Raw genomic sequence first — 22,706 nt, forward strand, 5'->3', positions numbered from 1 at the left:
TAGCCAGGATGGTCTCGATCTCCTGACCTTGTGATCCGCCCGTCTCGGCCTCCCAAAGTGCTGGGATTACAGGCTTGAGCCACCGCGCCCGGCTATACATAATTCTTTATGTACATTTCTGGTTTAGCATCATATCTTCTACAAAGTATGTTTTAGAAATACCTCAAGAAGTCACGGTCTAGAAACCAACACAGTGGGGACTCTGACTCAAAATACTGACCATGGCCAGCATGATTCTGGACACTGGGGACTTGGTGAGAATAAGACCGATACTCCTGCCCTTACGGGCCTTACATTTTAGTGCATGTGAGTTGGGCACAGAGTGACAGATACAAATATTTTAAACATAACTTCAGATATTGAGATGGACATTGAATAAAATAATAACATGTGAGAACATAACCAGAAGTAGAGGGAGAGGAGATAAAGAGAGGGAATGCAATTTAGGTAGATGGCCAGAGAAAGCCTCCTGCAGAAATGACACTTAAGCCAAAGATGCAGTGAAGAGACAGAATCATGCAAATATCCCAGAGAAGACCAACCAAGTACAACAAACAAGAAACACAGAAGCCCTGAAAAGGGAAGGAGCTCAGCTCAGCATATTAGGAGGATAGAAGGAAGGCACTGTGGCTGGAACATCATAGGAAGGGGTAGGGGCAGATCAGAGATGACTTCACTGGCCACAGTAAAGAATCTGGATCTGTATTCCAACTGTAATAAGAAATTGCTGTAAATTTATAAGTAGAAACACAATAGATCATTTAGGCTTGGAGATTAGTACAGTAGTTATACAGAGAATAGAACGTAAGGCGCAAAAGTAACAGCAGAGAAAGCTGCTAAAAGTCTGCGACTCTAACCAGTCAAGAGATGTCGGTGGCTTAAACCAGCATTTTAATAGCTGTGGTGGTGAAAAGTGTTCAGATTCAGGATATAGTTTGGCAGTAAGATCAACAGCCCTTGCTAATGGAGTCAGGATTCTGAGACTGAGTGAACTATCCATACCCGAGCGACTCAAGTCTCACCACAGACCTTCTCAACACTCACCATGCTGGGCTGTGTCCAGAGGGTGCAGGCAACAATTACTTGCAAAATCAATAATGAAATGTAAGATGTATTGTATTCTCTCACTTACCCAAATTCGGATCAGGAGCCTGACGTTTCTTAATTTTAGCTTCAGATATAGCAGAATAATAGGCACAAGTCATCTTGATCAACCACGTTGCTCGAACCATTGGCACAGAATATTTAGCTAAATATGCAAAAACATCCTCTTTTTTACTAAGGATAGGAACCTAAAAAGAAACAACATAGTATGTTTATAATAATCACATACTGTGTTCATCACTAGATAAACCTAAATAAAGGCGAAGCAAAAGAAAGAGGCTATAAGTTACCTGCTGGCTCTAAGAAAGTATATCCTTGATGGATTTTCAAATAGCACATGCAGTTTTTTTTTGTTTTTTTTTGTTTTTTTTTTTTTTTAGGAACATTTTAAGCCAATTTTCATTAAGAAAAAATAACCAAAACTAGGTTTAGCACAATAGAAAAGTTTCATTAGTTGTGCTTTCTATTTTTAAAAAAATAAATGATTTTCAGATTCTCAGATGCTGAGAGCTACTCATCTTATCAAAAGAGCAAGGAAAAATAATTTCATGACAGTCCTCCAAAGAATTTATCTCAAAATTGGAAGGGACAGACCAAGTGAAAATTGTTCCTACTCTGTATTTTATCCAGAACCTTTTTTGTGTGTGTACAAAGCTTTCTGATTAACATTTCATAAGAGTAACAATTTCCAGAAAGCTTCTGAAAGTGACATTAGTCCAAAATTTAAAAGAGAGGCTACAATGACGGATCAGTGTATCTGCCGAATAAACACTGAGCCAGAAATAGCTAGGTAATTAATTTACTGGTTGAAATTAGGCACTTGAGGCAGTTAATTATGTCTTCCAGACCACAAAGGTACTATTTAGCAAATTAGTATCCCAATGTACCACTGAATGGTTTGAAAGAGTTAATTCATTCTTCTAGTATCCCTCATAAATATCCTAAGAATAGCCCATTCATCTATATCATCTATTCAAGTTTATGAATATAAAGGAAGAAAAACAGTGAACAAAGACTACATTAGCCATGATGCAGCAGGATGAGAGCAATGAGACTGAGGGGCAAGGACATGCTCCACGCCAGCCATGACCCCCTCTGTACTCCACTCCTGAATGAAGCCTGTTTGGCTAAGCCCTTCACTCCTGGGATCCTCATTTATGAACTGTGTTATTAACATCAACCCTGTCCACCTCACAGGGTAGTTAAAAGGATAAAGCAAAACAATTACATGAATCAAAATTATAATGATTATTTTGTTGTCAGTTCCAAGGATTTCTCCATGCCAACCAAAGTGCTTTCAGGTCATGGATGTGACCCTTTCTTAAGAGGATCTGGAACAACACTACTATAAATACCAAGAGCCCTGGTCTCTCTGTCCCAAACTCTTACTTGATTTTGTGAAAATCAAGGCTTCAGACCAGCTAACTGATTCACACAGCAAGGCATTTTTCTCTTAACCAAATCCTCACTCATACAGTGGTATCTGTGCACTGATATGTCACAAATTTGACTATTCACACACTTGGTACAAAGTGTGATCCTAGAATAATTATTTTTAAGAGCTAATTATTTCAGTGTGTGGCCCTTAAAAACAAGCAAACTATTTCACCTGGCCTTGCCAAAGAACCATAAAGTTTTCCAATGCTGAAGGAAAAGCTGTCTGGGTTGCACATTAAGATGCAACGTATAGGCCCAGCACGGTGGCTCAGGACTATAATACCAGCACTTTGGGAAGCAGAGGCAGGTGGATCACTTGAGCCTATCAGCTTGAGACCAGCCCGGGCAACATGGCAAAACCTTACTAAAAATATAAAAATCAGGCAGGTGCAGTGGCACACACCTGTAGTCCCAGCTACTCAGGAGGCTGAAGTGGGAGAATTGCTTGAGCCTGGGAGGTAGAGGTTGCAGTGAGCCAAGATCATGCCACTGAACTCCACTCTGAGCGATACAGCGAGACCATGTCTCAAAAAAAAAAAAAAAAAAAATTGCAGTATATCCACATACATATTTCATGGGCAACTGAAGAGACTAGTCATGTACAGTTCCTGCCTTGGGTGCTGACTTCAGAACACAGACCCCATGACAGAGGCGATTACACTGCACCCAACACAACTAAACGGGAGATAAAAGTCACATAGGCCAAAGCCAGAAGGCTTCCTCTCTGCAGACCAGATACTAAATTGTATCTCTTTTAGACAAAAAAGACACAATTTAACAGGAACATTTCCTGAAAATGAGGCTTACAAGGCACATCTCTCATGGAGCACAAGGCTCTTGGCATACTGGCTATCATTTAAGTCAGGGACAAGAAAAGCACAGAGTTCAATATTCAGTTCAAGACCTGAGTAGCTGCTTTTCACCAGAATGTACAGTGTGGTGTCAGTGAGTTAAATTTTCATTGTCAAGGTGAGGCTGTCTCTCATTCAGACATGCCAAAAGGTTATATAGATCAAGACCTAAAACATAAACAAGTGCAAGTTAGCATCTCCAAAAGAGTCACTACTAGTAGTTATCTTTCATAGATGCCTAAAGGATTTCCTTTGAACTACAATTGGCAGAGGGGAAAAAATAAAACATCTGAACTTGTGAAATGTTTAGATGAGACAGTAAATAAAACTCAGCACAGATCTTACGTTAACAGCACAATGCAAACCTCTACCTCACTGTCCGTACTAGCAGAACCCCATGAGAATTGGTTGATGCAACTCAAGATTTCGGAATTCAGAAGAACGTATGTGAAAGAAGTTACTCAATTAAGAAAGCAGACCAACCAGACACATATTAATAATTTTGTCAAATCTACAGTTGGGCCAACTCAGAAAGATAAATACATTTATATTGACTAAAGTATTGACTTCCTCACCTTGTTGCATTACATGTTTTTCAATAAAGAATACATGTGATTTTAAATGACAGCTAAAACTTGGCAATCACAGGGCAGCCGTCTGGTTCTAAATCAAGCCACAGTTGCATCTAAGTACAGAAAGAAAATTAAGATACCTAGTATGTGCTGGTTTTCAAACCACAGAAGGGTGTCCTATCACCTTTCTCCTTGGATGCACATTATCACTGCATCCTCTGCTAAGCAAGGGTAAACGCAAAAGAAAATTTCACAGACCACAGTAATCAAAGTCACCTGAAGGGAACAGGTGAGAGTTAATGAACTGTTCAAGACCTGGAAGAATATCCCTAGATGCCAGAAGTCTATTTTTCCAAATCGATCTATAATTGTGATTGAGTTAAAAGGTCCTTTACAAGCCTCTGTGGATAAAGCCTTGGCACGCTGTGAAGCTTCACAGTAGCAGAAAACCAGGTCCTGAAATATCATCCATACAGGAAACCATTATGAACTCAAGATAAGATTTCAAAGATGACTCAGGATCTTAGCAGGTAAACCCAGGCTTTCTACCTTAAGCCATCGCACAGATGAATACCAAAAATTAAAGAAGTATTTGAACTCTCTAATATGAAGAACATGCAGAGAATGCATTGCTTTACCCCATTCTAAAAGAGATTTCACCATCTCAAGAAGATGATATGCTGAGGAGGGAAGGGGAAGGATTCTTGAAATGCCCAAGAAATGAATATTTCAAAGTATATTTAATCGTTTTACAAAGAAAACATCTTCAAGTTTACAAAGAATTAACATCAGGGCTTACCTGAGGAACACCTGACTTGGCCAGAGGCAGCTCCTAATAAAGAAAGAAGAATAATGGCTAATACACTGCACCATGATTCATCTTCCTCCTACAAGAGGAGAAACCACTACTCCCCTAGAGCAAGGGCATCAACTCCTCAAGAGTAGCAAATCCCAAATATGCACTGTAAAAACTTATGAAAAAAAGAAAAACTAAATGGAAAGATGTCAGGCTGGCAACATGGAAAGTATGAATGGTTAGTCAAAAGCCATCAAATATTGAAGGATGCCCTATGACTTATAGGGCCTTCAGATACAATTCACAGGCCACAGTGGGACTACAAAGTAAATATTCACCACTGGAAAAGAAGTCATACATGGTTCAGCCTGGATTGAGACAGTGGTACTAACTGAATGGTAAGAGGTGGTTATGCTGACTGTACACTCTTTCAAGATTTCAGTTGCCTTTCACCACTGAAATCTACACAAGGCAATACAACATTATGACATTCAGGCAAAATAAAGCCAATGGAAGCTACAGACACTATTTTCAAAGAGCTGCTTTGGAAAATAGGCAAATATACAAAAGAGCTCCTCTATAAACTGGGCCTGTACCAAGCTGATAAGGAAAACTTAACACTAAGAACAGAAGACAGGCACTACTAACACTAAAGGGCCTTAGGAGAGATAAGAAAAGATCCCTGGGATTATTTCAAAGTTGTGCAAGAAATCAGAGATCAGGACTATGAGCAAGGTATCTAGTTTCTTATATAAATTTCAAGAGGTATCTTATATTGTTTGGACCACGAGACTGTTGAATCTGTGTATTATTTCCCACTTGAGGAAAATGACCAAAGGCAAAGATTTTAAAAGAACCTCCCACATCCCCTCCCCTATAAAAAAAGCTAGAAGCTATGAATAAACCTGCCCATTTTGTTCTAAAAATTTTTCAAAGAACAAGCACACATAGAATCACAATCTTTATCTCGCTTGGTAGGAAGGAGACAGCTTGAAGCATTTGGATGGGTACTTTTAAAGACAAGAAAATAACCTCAAAGCAAGAATCTTTTTAACAAATCTTGGACATCTTGGCCTAAGAAAACTGGAAATGTAATTTTTTTTTAATGCAGGCTTCTTGTCTGTTCTCGATTTTAAAATCTTGTCTACCTAAAATCCACATAAACAGCTTGATATGTGGAATGTTTAGGGATTTATAGATGTCCTAGGCACCACATGCAATCAAACAAAAGGGGAAAACAGCATGGGGTGGCACCCACCTGGTACCACAAACCTGCCATTGGGCTTGCAGTCTCAAAAAGAATTGGGAAAAACAAAAATATACTTGAACATCATCCCAAACAGCTGATTGTAAGACCATAACTAAAACAATGTAAGAAATATTTGATACCTTTTTTGCCAAAATAGAAAGCGGCTTATTTCCTGCTAAGTCAGAAAACCAACTATGAATTGCACTCTGGGATCGAGCAGTAACCAGCCAATAATTATCTTTAGCATTAACTTGTGGTTTCTTCTTTCCCGTGTCCTGGAAAGTGTTAAGCTTCAGTTTCTCAGCTAATATGCTGCTAAAATAAGCTCCAATCTGTGGAAAGAAGAGAAAAAAAGGGAAAGTTAAGACAATAAACAAGTAGCTTAGTACTGTACATTAGTATTTTATCTTTATTGTTTCAACTGAAAATCTTCATACAGCCCATCAGAAATTAAATTGGGAATTTAAGTCTTTGAATCCAAGTGATGTGATTTCCTTACACTAACTATGATACACAGCACCTTTATACCACTATTCACAAGTAGTTTGGCAGAGGGGGGCGAGGGGGGCCTTTGGAAATCTCTGCTAAGATGAAATTAATTACATCCTGAATAAATTTCAGTAGAATGGATTCTGCTTTAATCCTTCAGCTGCTCTTTCTCCTTTCTAATACTACACACCCGTCAGGAGAGAATGCTTTCCCTGAGAGAAGAAAGTCTAGTAATCACTCAGTAATCATTCTTTTTCTTGTTTCATCTTAATAGCACTTATTTTTGGAAAGGAAACTCGGTATTTACACTCAATGCTTTTAAACAAAGAATCTAGAGAAATTTAATTTATTTAAATGGCAAATTACAAAAGGTTCAATTAAATTTGGTATTCAACATTTTTTATTGGGCTGCCAATTTCACAACTACAAATGATTCAAGAAAAAGCTAGTATTACCTGCTCTGAATGACGCAAAGTGGCAAAGAAAGCTACTATGAATTACTGTATCGTTTTCATATTAACCAAATTAAAAGATGGACAAGGAAAAAAGAAAGGAACAGGAAAGAACTAACAAGAAGGCAGAGAACAAAGTAATAGCTAAAAATTTAGTGAATCTCACTGGGTGTGGTGGCTCACACCTGTAATCACAGCACTTTGGGAAGCCAAGGCAGGTGGATCACCTGAGGTTAAGAGTTTGAGACCAGCCTGGCCAACATGATGAAACCCCGTCTCTTCTAAAAAAAAAAAAAATAAAAAAATAAATTAGCCTGACATGCGGGGAGGCTGAGGCATGAGAATCACTTGAACCCGGGAGCCAGAGGTTGCAGTGAGCCAAGATCACACCACTATACTCCAGCCTGGATGACAGAGTGAGACTCCATCTCCAAAAAAAAAAAAAAAAATTCAGTCAATCTATAAAAAATCTGTTGGAATTTTTTCAAGAATCCTATCAAAGCATCACATTTCAGACTCTGGGAGTTCTTTAATAAGATGATGCAGTTAATTTCTGATAAATATCCCCAATGAAGTTAGCAAACAGTGGCAACCATGACTAAAATAAAATACTTACCCTGATGAAGCAAAATAAGAATCACCACCTTAACTAATGAGTCAATAAACAATTAGTCCACAGGTTGAAACACAGTTCTAAGCCATTAGCCAAGTTCATCTATAGGGTGAAAAGCCTGACGTTCTTTGATCTTTGTGATTGGTGTAATGACAAGAAGTCCGGTTTTAGCGTGTTAATGTAATACAATAATAAAAATTAGAATAAGTAGAAAAGGAGTCTTTTTTTTATGCAAAGAACTTCACCGCAGTTTGTGATTTATTTTAAAGCAAATATTTGCAGGATGTCCAAACAGTGAATAAATTAAGTGCAAAAATGTAGCAGAACCAGCTGTTTGGAAACAAGCAGCCAGTAGCAGCCAACTGTTTAATTTTAAATTTCTCAATTGATATTTGGTCTTTGCACTAAGAGCACAAAACACCTACGGCTGCAGATTGCTATATATTCAAGAGGTCTCTTATTTGTAATTATGTTTAAGTATTTAATAATAATAAACAGAGCTCTAAAAACGAAAAAAGTAGTCTGAGCAATCTATTTTATAATTATATTCTCCTATATACTTAATGACAGCAATGGAACAGTGACTGCATGTGTATATATTAATTCCTGCTAACAAGCCCTTGTAAACAAATGCCTACTGTTAACAAAGTCAAAATTCCCAAGAAAGCAGAACACTAGAAAATGTACATTAGGGCTCCAAAAAAGGTCAAAACATGATTATAACACTTAATTGCCATAGCAATACATATTATTCAGAAATCAATCCATAAATACAATAAAAAGCAAAGAGCCACCTCATTCCCAAGTCCCAATGCCTACCTCCAAGTAAACAATTTGATTCATTTCTTATGTGTCCTTCCATTGTTTCCTTATGTGGATACAGGAGAGTAAACACGCATCTATTATTTTTCTCTTCCTTGTATGTATAACTCATTATGCATACTTAGTAAATGTTTGAGACCCTTCCTTATCTGTACACAGAAAGCCTCGTCATTTTTATAGACACATAACAATGTACTGTCTGGATATACATTTAATCAAGTTACCATTAATGGACAGCATTTGTTCCAAAATTTTGCTATTACAAATCACACTAAAATGAGTAGCCTTTCACATTTGTTATTTCATACATAGCTAGAGCTTTAGGACAGACTTCCAGAATTCAGACTGTATAATTCTGCAATTTTAATAAGCGTTGCCAAATTGCCCTCTAAAAGGTTTATACAATTGTGTACTCCTGCAAACAAGGTATAAGAGGTAAGGTGTCTTTTGTTTAGTTTTGGGTTTTTTTTTTTTTTTTTGAGACAGAGTCTCACTCTGTTATCTAGACTAGAAGGCACTGGCGTGATTCTGGCTCACTGCAACTGCTGTCTCCTGGGTTCAAGAGATTCTCCCGCCTCATCCTCTCAAGAGTAGCTGGGATTACGGGTGCCCACTACCACACCCAGCTCCTTTTTATTTTTTATTTTTTTTATTTTTAGTAGAGACGGGGTTTCACCATGTTGGCCAGGCTGGTCTCGAACTCCTGACTTCAGGTGATCCGCCCGCCTCGGCCTCCCAAATTGCTGGGATTACAGGTGTGAGCCATCACACACGGCCAGAGATAAGGTTAAATTTAACATTTGTTTCCATCCATCCAAAGTTATTTTCAAAAATAATTAATTTGATAAGAATGTGGGGAAAAAATTTAGGAGTTACATTATAATTCATGTATTTCATATTTATAAAATCAAATTCCCCTCAGAAGTCTTGGGTCCTTGAGTAAATCTCACAGAAAGAGTGGTAGCAGAAGTGTAATAGATGTTATTTCCATTTACTCAGTTATTTAAATTGACATAAAACTTGATACAACTGAACAATTTAGCAGTTCATATCAAGAGACATAAAGCGTTCATACTCTCTATTACGGACTAAATTGTACATCCTCAAAATTCATCTTCAAGTCTTAACCCTCAGTGTGACTATATTTGGAGATAGGGCTTTAAGGAGGTAATTAAGGTTAAATAAGGTGATATGACTGGGCCCTAATCCAGTAGGACTTTATAAGAATAAGAGACACCACAGAGGAACACACAAGGAGAAAAGACCATGTGAAGACACAGTGAGAAGGCGGCCATCTGCAAGCCAAGGAGAGAGGCATCTGGAGACACCAGACCTGCTGACACCTTATCTTGGACTTCCAGCCTTCAGATGGTGAGAAATTAAATTTCTGTTGTTTAAGACACCCAGTCTGAAGTATTTTGTTATAGCAGCCCTAGTACATTAATACACCCTTTAACCAAGTAGTAATACAATTCAGGGAATTTATCCTAAAGAACAAAAGTTATACTTTCAAGTATTACTACAGTTTCTTTATAAATAACCATGAGAAATTGGCAACAAACTAACTGCTGTATATAGAGGTTTCAGTCAATTACAGCACATATATACATCATGGAATGTTATCTAGCCATGAATTATTATTCATATGACTACTTCAGCCATAAGGAAAAGTGCATACAAAATAATGTTTCAATTTTTTAAGGCAGACCAATTAAGAAAGATAAGACTCTGAGGCCGGGCACAGTGGCTCACATCTGTAATCCCAGCACTTTGGGAGGCCAAGGCAGGCAGATCATTTAAGGCGAGGAGTTTGAGACCATCTGGCCAACATGGTGAAACCCTGTCTCTACAAAAATACAAAAATTAGCCAGGTGTGGTGGCAGGCGTGGCCAGCTACTCGGGAGGCTGAGGCACAAGAATGGCTTAAACGAGAAAGGCAGAGGTTGCAGTGAGTGAAGATTGCGCCACTGCACTCCAGCCTGGGCGATGGAGCCAGACTTCACCTTGTAGATCTGGTTTGGAAGAGAACAAGATAAACTTGGAATATGTCTCAAAAAAAAAAAAACAGTTCTGGAGATGGATGGTGACAATGGTTGATGTTTGTGACAACAATGCGAAATATACTTAATGACCAAGAACTGTACACTTAAAAATGGTTAAATGGTAAATGTTTTATCATAATTTTTAAAAAGGATCACAAATTACATATACATAATTGTGGTTTTAACATAAAAAATTGTACCAAGATTGAAAAAAGACAAAACTAAAAACATTGTGTTTGGTCAATAGGACTATCTGCAGAAAATGTTTCTATTTTCTTTCACACCACTTAAGTAATATTTCAGTTGATAGTTTAACAACTTGTGTGCACTTGTGTGCATATAAAGAGAGATCTGGAATGATGCGCAAACCATTAACATTTCTCTGGAGAAGGGAAAGGAAATAGAAATTCACCTGCATGTCTGATTTCTTTTCATTTGTATGTATGTTTCTAATTTCACAAAAGTATTTTAATATCCAACTCAAAATATATGAAAAAAAATCAAACCCTAAAAGATTACAGAGAAACGCAAACAATTCTATTTATATTCCTTTTTTTGAAACGGAGTCTAGCTCTGTCACCCAGGCTGGAGTGCAATGGCACGATCTCAGCTCACTGCAACCTCTGCCTCCTGGGTTCAAGCGATTCTCCTGCCTCGGCCTCCCAAGTAGCTGGGATTACAGATGCCTGCCACCACACCCAGCTAATTTTTGTATTTTTAGTAGAGACAGGGTTTCACCATGTTGGCCAGGCTGGTCTCAAACTCCTGACCTCAGGTGATTCGCCTGCCTCGGCCTCCCCAAGTGCTGGGATTACAAGCGTGAGCCACTGCACCTAGCCTATATTACTAATTGATAAGATAAATGCAGAGAAAAAGACATATAATTTAAAAAAAAAAAATTTTAAGCACAACATTCTGAGTATATACTTTTAATGAAAGTCTAAGGGCAAAAAGTATTGTAGAAAAATTGCACATTGATTCAGTGGTTTTGTTGCTGGAGTGGCAATGAAGTATTTTATTCTGGAACTTTTTTATGTGTGCTGTAAGAATAAATAAATATATATATTGATATTATTAAGAGCCAGAGTTCTCATTTTGGGAGAAGGGAGACCTAAAAATGGAATACGAAAAAGCAGGGGAAATACCCTGCGGCACTGGGCTAGAAATGGTAATAACAGGTAGGTAGAAAAAATATGTATCTATGTTTCCCATCTCTATCCACTGAGAAAGCCTAGAAAGAATGACACTCCAGTAGCACTGAGCATACACTTCTGGTTTGGGAAAGAACAAGATAAACTTGGAATATGTTTTGGTGCCAAAAGTAGGGAAGTGCTCAAAGGATGACAAGGACATTTAACCAGCAGCCAGGTTAGCGGGGTCCCTACTAGCAGAACATGAGACAATCTGAGCATCAAAAAGAAAAATGAAGGTATGGATTATAACACGTCAAATTAAAAGAAAAAAAAATAATCCAACGTGACACTAAAAACTTGAGTGTAAAAGGAAGTACTTCTTTTAACAAAAGAATGCCAAGTAAAACATGCATATGGAATAATTAGAAAACCTGCATTTTGCAATCACCAGCAAAATAAATCATTCAGCAGGAGTCATCAAGTGATGCTAAAATAACAGGATGAAATTTTATTGAAAAATAGGATATTTATATCCTCTCAAATTATCACTTGTAGACCTTACTAAGAGGTAGAGAGGACTACCTTTCCAATGCAGGGAGATGGTTCCAATGCATGGAGATGCAGGGAGATGGACACCACCCAGAACAAGTGATCAAATTATAGCCAACAATAGGGCAAACTGGCATTGTGTGTCTCCTGATATGATGCAATGTAGTCTTCTTACCAAAAATATCTAACCTGGATCCTGTCACGAGAAAACAATCAGAAAAATCTAGAATATAGCACTAGTATATCAGACAACTGACCTGGGCTCTTCTAGAATAGCAATCATAAAAGCCTTTTTAAAAAAAGGCAGGAAAGGGGAGGAGGGAGAGGCAGAGAGCTGTACTGTACTAAATTAAAAGATGTGACAACTAAATGCAATGTATGATCCCTGATTGGATCCTGGGGCAGGACAGCATACAGGGTATTTGGGGGAAATCTGAATATGGACTGTAGCTTAAGTAACACTAATTTATCAACACTGATTATTAAGGGTGTCACATATACAAACTTCTTCAGGAGTCTGAGGAAATAAACAAATAACATTACCTTTGATGGGTTAATTACAATATTTCTAGCTGAGCCATGTTCATCTCCAGTGAAGGCTGGCTGATTATTGAAGCCTTGCTTTACATTCACAGCAGTAAGTTCATCCTGTTCAAGAGAAGGTATTGATTAAGCAAAAGGATGTAAAAGCTTCAACATAATCCAACATATTGCACCCTAAGTAATGGCTAAATTTGTTATACTCTGTAGAGGAGAATTCTTGAAAGGACAACAATCAAAGAAGGCAGAAATTGAAGTTTAAACACCAATACATAAATGTGTAGAGGGAAGGAGCAAATGTGGCAAATGTTAACTGTTGACTCTAGGTGCTGAGTACATGGGTGTTCATTATACTATCTTTTTTTTTTTTTTTGGAGATGGAGTCTCACTCTGTCACCCAGGCTGGAGTGCAGTGGTGTACTCTCAGCTCATTGCAATCTCCACCTCCCTGGTTCAAGTCAATCTCCTGCCTCAGCCTCCCGAGTAGCTGGGATTACATACAGGCACCCGTCACAACAGCAGGCTAATCTTTGTATTTTTAGTAGAGATGGGGTTTCACCATTTTGTCCAGGCTGGCCTCAAACTCTTGACCTCAAGTGATTCTCTGGCCTTAGCCTCCCAAAGTGCTGGGATTACAGGTGTAAGCCACCGCACCTGGCCCATTATACTATTCCTTTAACTTTCCTGTAAGTTTAGATTTTTTTTTTAACTTATAAGTTAGAAAAAGGAAAAAAAATTGAGCAAAAATCTCACAGAAATATAAAATAGGATTTTTTTTAAGAATTGTTTCCAGGCCGGGCGCGGTGGCTCACGCCTGTAATCCCAGCACTTTGTGAGTCCGAGGCAGGTGGATCACCTGAGGTTAGGAGTTCAAGATCAGCCTGGCCAACATGATGAGACCCCATCTCTACTAAAAACACAAAAATTAGCTGGGCGTGGTAGCAGACGCCTGTGATCCCAGCTACTCTGGAGGCTGAGGCAGGAAAATCGCTAGAACCTGGGAGGTGGAGGTTGAAGTGAGCCGAGATCGCGCCACTGCACTCCAGCCTGGGCAACAGAGTGAGACTCCATCTCAAAAAAAAGAAAAAAAAAGTGTTTCCAGAGAACCCATAGTTTGACTCTCCATTTGTGGCCAACCCCTATGCACACACCTGTTTTATGTTTAAGAAAGCTGGTTCACCAACTTACCCAAGACATATGATGAATTAAAGACAGAAGTAAAGGGTTCCTAGGCACATGCCCTATGATCACAGTCACACAACATCACAACCCACAACTGAAAGGAAGTTTAGAGCTGCAATGTTTTCTCAAGTATTTTGGCTCACTTGATCTTTACCAACTCCAATTCCAAAGGAGACAGTAGGCATGTATCTTCACGCCCGTTGTACAGATGAGAAAAGTGTGCCTCACTAAGCTAGTGCAGCAACTGGACAAAGCCAGCACGGAAATACTATCTTCTAAATCCTAGACTAGGAAGAGAAATTTCCATGACACCATGCCACCAAAGAACAAATGCCACATGAAAATGTGGTCTAAAAATATGTGGCTACAACTCCTACTCTCCTTAAAAAGATCTCCTACTGGACAGATATAAGAACACTTTTCCAAGGTCACAACACATCAAAAATAACCCAAGCCTTTTAAAAAAAAAAAAAAAAACCTTCTTGCCCTACCCAGATTATCACTGAGTTATGGAACGAAATCAGAATTCCTAAAATACAGACTTGAAAGAATAAGAGGGAGAGGTTTGAGTAAATGAAGCTACCTCCTGCTCCCCTCACTCCAAGCCAAGAAATAATCCTAGTAACAGTTGAGAGTAATGGTAGCCACGGCACAAGAATAAGACACACTTATTCCTTTAAGTAACTGCTGCATGCGTAAAATGAAAAACAGCAATTGATCAAAATCACTGTTACGATTAATCAAGAAGCTTAGAACAAAATAGTTTATGACATTTAAGCACCTAACCAAACTCTAAAAAGGTCACCTTGGCTGAGAACAAAGGTCTCCTGGAGACATGCCATGTAACTTTACTTAATTATGTGTGCTCTTACTAATGCCTTGGCGGGCCACTGTTTTGGCGAGTTTTCAAAAGACCCCTCAATAGGAAATTTCACTCTATGGTAATCACAAGTCTCCTCCAAGTATAGAAGGTCACTGAAATCGTGATCCACGCAGAATAGAAGTTACAAGTACATTATCAGAAGATATCTCCAAACTGCTCCCACATTTTCAAATAAAGTATGTGAAAATATAGAGCAAAACTACATAATGCATATTTTAAGTCAGAAAGATTTCAGTCAACTTAAAGCAAATGTGCTATCGAAATTTCAGTAGTCTCTGAGTCTAAGAAAGTAGGAGTACCAGCAGTGAGCTCAGGGGGAAAGTAGGAAGAGAAAACTGAATATTTATCTTTGATTTACCATCAGAGTATTATAAGAAACATTGAGTAACAGCATATGCTTTTACTAAAAATACATTCTGGCCTAATCAAGAAGAATGTGTGAGATTTTCAGAACCAGATAGTTTAGTATTGCTTCACTTTTTAGTTTATACTAACACCAGATCAGGTAGCTGCTCATTGTATCCAACTGCTAATCGCTGGGACGAAGACACATGCCCACTCCTGAGTGTGTGCGCAAACTCAGAACCCCCAGAAGGAAAAGAACATGGAACTATGGATACATATCTGTCATCTACCTCAGATTTTCCTCAAACTAGGAGCCACATGGATATTATTGGGAGCCTTGAGTTCTGAGAAGTTTAAACTTTGCATTCTAAATTTCGCAAAAATACATGTAGTTTGACCACTTCTCATTACCACCATGCATCATCTCATGCTTAGGCAATGCAATGGCTCCTAACTGGTCTCCTAGCCTCTCCCCTTTCCCCCTGAAGGCCACTTTGAACACAGCAGCCATAGGGAGCTTTTTAAAACTCAAGTGAGACCATGTCACTCCTGCTCAAAGCCTGCAATAATGTTCCATTTTACTCAAAGTACAAGCAAAGGCCCTATGATGTCCTAAAAGTTCCTGTGTGATCTTAACCCTGTTGCCTTTCTGGCCTAATCACTAACGACACTCTCCTTCACTAACACTGTCTGGTCTCCTTACAATTCCTCAAACATACCAGCCCAGCATTCTCTAATCAGGGATTTTGCACTGTCTGTTCCCCCTGCCTAGACTGCTCTTTTTCCTGGTATCCACATGGTCAACGACCTGACCACCTTAACTTTTTGCTCAAATTTCACATTCTCAATGAGAAATGTGATGACCCTATTTAAACTGGAACTGTCCACCCATTCCCTTTACCTCCCAGCATTCCTGATCCTTCAACAATCCATAGCATTTATCACCTAAAACACACTATAATTTAGAATGTGTATTGGCTGTCTCCTCGATGAGAAGATAAGGTGCGTAAAACTGGGGATCTTTATTTTGTTGACAAACACAGGCCAAGCACAGAGTGCACAGATGCAGTGCCTGGCAAACAGCACACATTGCAGGTGTTCAAAAAATATTTGTTCAAAGAATAAATAAATGAACGACATCCTATTCTGAACAATTAACATGAGCATATTCTGAGTCACTACCTCATGAATTTGGAGTTGTAATTTCATTTGTGTTTCTAACTAGCACCGCTTTGTCACCCAGGGTAGGGGCACTCATCCCATCACACCCCACATACCATCCTGAAAACAACATTTTATAACATCAATTTCCCAAGTGTGAAATGAAATTCATAAATAACTTACCTATACCAATATTTTTTAAATCAGTATAATGCTCTCATTCTAAAACTTTTTAAAAAGAAAGTAACTTAAAATAGGTACTTCAACAGGAAACGCTCAGGCACACTACACTGGACTCTCACAACTGAAAGTGTGGTCCATGGCCCTGGAGCACTGGCATTACCTGCAAGCCGGTTAGAAAGGCAGAATCTCACTCCTACCCCAGAGTCACAATCAGCCTTTTAACAAATTCCCACATGATTCATGGACACATTAGACTTTGAAGAAGCAGGGCCCTAGAAGGCTGAGAATTGCTTGAACCCGGGAGGCGGAGGTTGCTGTGAGCAGAGATCATGCCACTGCACTCCAGCCTGGGCAACAGAGCGAGACTCCGTCTCAAAAAAATACAAAAGAAATTGTTAAATGTTTGTTCCTATTCCTAGCATTAGCATAACACAGTAACTACAAAATGCAAACTGATACAAGTGTGCTGTATTACCATTTCAAATGATCAGGAAGAGCATAACATGAATTTTTTGAAACTGTGAAACACTTTTGCTATAGTTTCAAACTAACAAAATAGTCTCCCAATATATTAAGACACAACAGTTACATTCCTCAGAAACTCAATGTATATTAAAATCATACAAAAAATACTTTGAGATTATACGTAAAACAGATTCCTATCTGAGGTGGGTAAAAACAGTTGAAGGTTTCAGTGACACATCTGAAAGTGCAGGGGACACGGGACAATTCTTCATGGAACCCACCCATCTGCACCCTGAGGACAACCCCACCCACTCAATGGTAGCAGCCACAACCAACTAACTCCTCTCCCCGCACCCAGATTTCCACAGTACTTCCAGTGAGAGCCACAGACCCGCCAGAGGGATAGCTTTTATCTTTTAGAGCCCTATTCTGAAAAGGGGGTTCACAGGCTCTGGGTTTAAGAAACACTGAGCTCCACACTGAAGTGTCAGTCAAAATCTTGCTCGTGCTGCAATTGGGGATGCTCTAATTCCAACTCACTAGGCCATCCTCTGGTTCGCATAGGTGGTTCCAGGCGGATACACGCTGGCACCATGGAGTGACTGATGGAGATGCAGACACGAGTGGGGAGAATACTGTGGGTAAGAGCCCAGAGTCTGCAATCAGACAGCTCGAATGTAAACCCCCCACTACATTTAAGAGGGACTCTAAGCAAGCTCTGGGACCACTGCTGTGCTTCCATTTCCCCAATTGTAAAACGGGGACAGTAACAGTTTCTACCACGTTATCTCCATAACCCAGTTCAAAAAAAAGAGCCCAGAGAGAAACTAATGTGGCCAAGGTTACACAGTAGTGAAGAATTCCAAAAAGTCCATGCTCCCAACCATCAAACCATATAAAAATGGCTGGCAGTTAGCATTGCTGCTATTGTTAGTATCATATTTTTGGTTCCAGAAAGTGGTAACCTGAAGCTCCAGTCAGCAGAGATACAAAAAGCCTTCTTGGGAAATTAAAAAGACCTTTTCCTTAAAGCAGTGACTCTCAAACTTTTACATCCATCAGAATCCTCTGAAGAACTCGCGAAAGCACAGCTGCTGGCACCACCCACAGAGTTCCCACTTCAGTAGGTCAGGGGTGATGCCTGAGAATCTGTAATTCTAACAAGTTCCGAGGTGATGCTGATACAGAGACCATGCTAACATGAACACTTGAGGTTTCTGCCTCTCTAGAAAACCAGGGTTTCCATGCCCAGTGCCAGTACAGGTCTAACACCAGAAAGAAAATGGATGTCCCATCTTGGCTCAAGAGCAGGAGATCTCAAGAAGAAAAGTCCATGCGGAATTCTCTACTACACCCCCTTCCCTCACTCTGAAGACACAAATGCAAAGCTACACACACACAGATCCAGGAAGGAACCAAGTGTATAAAGTTTTCACTTCACTCCTTTAACTTCCTATAGAACACTAGGGCCACAGAGCCAAAAAAAACAGCTGTCACATCTGTGAGGTTTATTAGTACACAACTTCAGGTCAAGGACCTAGAGAAACTACGTGAGAGGAAGTGAAAATCCAGAGCATCACAACAAAGCACCCTGATGGTCTATTTCCTAAAGTTTCTGAGAAGAGTTAACATTAATGACAAAAATCCAAAAGATAAGTATAAGATTCAAATTCCAGAGTGTTAACTATTGTTGCTTAGACATTATTTCTCAAACTCCAGTAATGCACCAACAGACCCCTTTTAGAGGAGAACCACTTTCTCTAGCCTGAGGGAGTCCATAGACCCCACGTTTGGGAAACTGGGCTGGGACATGGATACTTAAGGGTATTAGGCAGCATTAAGAGATTCCAAACAAGAGGTAATGTGCGTTACCTGAACTCAAATAACAAACTTTTATGACACTGCTCTGAAGGCTTTTGTCAAGTCTAATCAGGCAAAAATTGAAAGAGGAGAGTCCAAATTTTGGAACAGCATGCCTCTAAAACCCCCAAGCCAGAATCTGTAAAGGACACAAATAGCTTCCTCTTATACTAGCCCTGAACCTCTTCAAAGATGTCTCGAAATAATGGAGGGTAGCAGTCACTAAAATTCTTACAATGCCTTTCCTTACAGAGATTTAAGCTTGTTCGGCTATATCTGGCCAACAATTCTTATAACAGAACTTCCAGCAGCTACTCTGCCCATCTGCAAAGGTGAGGCAACTAAGATCCCAAAAACGTGAGGCACACACAACAGTTAGTCAAGATCTTGTTCCCAGGGTTGTGCTCTGGGAACCAGATCAACAGCACTGCACCTTTTAAAAGGACCCTTATTAAAGGTTGAACATCTTCCCATTGTACAACATGGAGAGTAAAAGAAAAAATAAAGCACTTTTAATAACTGTTGGGAAGCAGAGGAGACCACGAATCCAGACATACTTTTAAATACGTTTAACATTAACAGCATCTAGGGCAAAACCATTGTACAGGCACGTCCAAGACCAAGTATTAACTAAACCAAGAGACAATGCCAGCTGAGAATGTGAATTCACAGTCCTCACCAAGCGGCCCAGAGTAGCAATGCACCAAACCACTGTGCACATGGATTTCAACAGGTTTACAACAAAATAATCCAAACACAGAGAAAGAAGAAAGCTCACACCTCTTGTCATTGGTTTCAACTAAAATAACAAGCTTTATTCTAGGGAGACAGGCACACAGAGAGAAACAGAAACCAAAGTCCAGAAAATAGTCCATGCTAATATGAAAAGGCCTGTGTTAACTCTGTATTTTTGTATTCTACACTGATAGAAAAATCAGACCCTCAGCCAGGCGCAGTGGCTCACGCCTGTAATCCCAGCACTTTGGGAGGCCGAGGCAGGCGGATCACGAGGTCAGGAGACTGAGACTATCCTGGCTAACATGGTGAAACCCCGTCTCTACTAAAAATACAAAAAATTAGCCGTGTGTGGTGGCAGCCACCTGTAGTCCCAGCTACTCGGGAGGCAGGAGAATCGCTTAAACCCGAGAGGCAGAGGTTGCAGTGAGCCAAGATCGCGCCACTGCACTCCAGCCTGGGCAACAGAGTGAAACTCCATCTCAAAAAAAAAAAAAAAAAAAAAATCAGACCTTCGATACTTTGGGTAACCTCCAAATGCATCCATAAATCTCATGCCTTTACCTTGAACTTCACAGAAAGATCTGATTTTTTGGATCACTTTCAAAGCAATCTTTTAATTTCAATGAAATGTTTCACTGGGAAAGTGAAAACATTTTGATGCTAGTTTAGGAATTTCTTAAGCTCTTTCTCACTCAAGAAAAAAATAAGCTCAGTTTAAACAATTATCAATGGCCATCTCAAAGTCAGATAATGCACACAAATACATACTACAGACACAATCTTCTGAGCGTCACCACCTATTGCACAGAACATGCGCAGAAACTCCCAATTTTCTCAGTCCCCTAGTCACATCTAACAAACCAGTTCCATGACAGTTCAATGAATTGTACAGAAACGTCCACCAGGGATGAGAATGCCACAGAAGTAGCAAAACATCCCTCTATGAACTAGTCAGGAAGGCTGGCTTAGCTCAAGTCTTACTCAAACAAAAAATTTTTCATGGTTTCATAGCTATATTTCCTAGCCTCGTCCACCTCTCCCCCAAAAGAACATTCTCTCAGACCCCCGAAGATGTCTGTTAACCCCAGTTTGGGAAACTGGGCTATGATAATCCCCATAACAGATACATTTAATTGTTACTAGGCAACAACTACAGTTAGCAGATATAAAAGACCCAGAAAATAAGGGAAGAATCTTTTATTCCTCATACCTCATCATGAACCAAACCTATCCATACTTCTCTCAAAACATATCTCCCCTTTATTCCTTCCTTTAAAATACCACAGCCCCCCTCTCACTCTCCGCCATCCCCCACCCCACCCCCACCAACTGAGGCAGCTGTTACAGCAGGATTCGGCTACTGCTCCACACACATTTCACTCCTGTCCAGCATGCCTACTGGCCCTGGATGAATCTTCCTGAAACAGTTTTCTATTCTGCACTCCCCTATCCAAAAGCATCAGAAGGCTTTCTGCTCTTTTCCCCAAGAAGGGAAAAAGCAGCATCTAGCATAACTATCTACAAACCCTCAATAATATCTCTGGTCTTCTCCCCAGTTTCTCTGGACCCAAATCAAAACACAGTCACCTAGGACTGGCATTCAAAGCCTTAAACAATCAAGCCCAGCATTCCAGTCTTGCTTCCATTCTAAGTGTGCGAGTCACATGGATCTGCGTTTGAATGCATAGCCTTACCTACGATTGAGACTAAGGTAACTGATCTCTGTACCTTGGTGGCTTTGTTTGAAAGGAGACAGGAATAACTCACAGGACTAAGGTTACATAAGATTAAATGTGCAGTTTAGCACAGTGGCTGGTCCATTATTAAATGCCCTATAAATGGTGGCTATTGTTATTATAGCTGTTTTCTATTTTTATATTTTAACTTTCGTTTAATCTACTTTATTATATGCCACCCCACATACACTGTCTTTTCAACCTCTAAGTCTTACATCATGCCATTCCCACCCCCTGAAGTATATTATTATGAAATATTTTATACTTTTCAAGCCACAACTCAGGGCTGGCTCCCCGTCCTTCATTAGATTAACAAATAATTATGCATACAGACTCCGCTAAGTACAGGGGATTCCATAGTGAGCGAATTCCAAGTGTTATAAATACCCCAAAGTGCCTGCTCAGAAAGCACATAATAGTGGCTTAAATCAGTCTGGGGAGTTAGACAAGAATGCTCTGAAAAAGTGGCCTTTGACCTGAGCTCTGACTGCAAAGTAGGAGTTAAACTTCAAGAGGATAGCCTCTTACAGTAGTAAGGCTCTGATATTTTGCATGAAATGATACGATATTAACACTAAGGAGATCATGAACAGTTGGGGTATAGATTGTAATTCCTAGAGCAACCACTCCAAAAAACAATACAAGTATAACTAAAATGCAACTGGTAAACAAAAGTTATTTTTAAAATAGTCTAATAATAATAAAAAAAAAAAAGCTGGGGACACAGAAAACAAATAGTAAAATGGTAGACCCAAAGCCAACCATATCAATAAACACACTAAATGCTAATTAAATATTCACGGACTAAGACTTCAATGGACTCTGGACTCCAAGACTAGAAGATTGGAATTGTCAGAATGAGTAAAAAAGTAGAGCCCAACTACAGGCTATACTTTAAATATAAAGACATACTTTAAATATAGAGACCGATAAGTTGATAGTAAATGGATGGAAAAGATATATACCATGCAAACAATAAACATAAAAGAGTTGAAGTAGCTGTATTAACATCAGATAGAGTAGACTTCAAGACAAAAAGTATTATCAGAGATAAAGAGGGGCAAGTCATAATGATAAAAAGGTCAATTCATCAGGAAGGTGTAACAATCATTGGTGTATGTGTGCCTAACAAGACGAAAGACAGAGGATGGGCATGGATAAAGTCTGCAAGGTTGGGAAAATTAAAGAAAGAATGCTGTCATAGCAGTAGCAGGAAGTGGAATGCAGCTGTAAAAGATAAGAATGAAGCAGTATGGGTTGGGGGAGAGACTATGCAGGGTCTGTGAACCAAGTAAAGAACTTCTGCCTTCATCATAAGAACAGTAAAGGTTTTAAGCAAGAAGGTGACATCAGGCCGGGCATGGTGGCTCATGCCTGTAATCCTAGTACTTTGGGAGGCTGAGGCAGGAGGACTGCTTGAGACCAGGAGTTTCAGATTAACTGGGCCAACATAGTGAGACCCTGTTGAAAGGAAGGAAGGAAGGAAGGAAGGAAGGAAGGAAGG

At 39.5% G+C, this 22,706-nt stretch overlaps 1 protein-coding gene across 1 annotated transcript in view; it reads right to left on the reverse strand.

The window, feature by feature from the left end:
* The window catches only part of MED12L (mediator complex subunit 12-like), a 350,848-nt gene that overhangs the window by 308,529 nt on the left and 19,613 nt on the right, over positions 1-22,706 (reverse strand). Inside the window, exons 2-4 of the mRNA XM_011972754.1 lie at positions 12,653-12,757; positions 6,150-6,341; positions 1,133-1,292 (exon numbers count right to left, since the gene is read on the reverse strand). Of these exons, the coding sequence (XP_011828144.1) occupies positions 1,133-1,292; positions 6,150-6,341; positions 12,653-12,757 (457 nt within the window). The remainder of the gene's footprint in view (positions 1-1,132; positions 1,293-6,149; positions 6,342-12,652; positions 12,758-22,706) is intronic.

The sequence above is a fragment of the Mandrillus leucophaeus genome, unplaced genomic scaffold, assembly GCF_000951045.1.
Source record: "Mandrillus leucophaeus isolate KB7577 unplaced genomic scaffold, Mleu.le_1.0 Scaffold130, whole genome shotgun sequence".
Classification (NCBI taxonomy): domain Eukaryota; kingdom Metazoa; phylum Chordata; class Mammalia; order Primates; family Cercopithecidae; genus Mandrillus; species Mandrillus leucophaeus.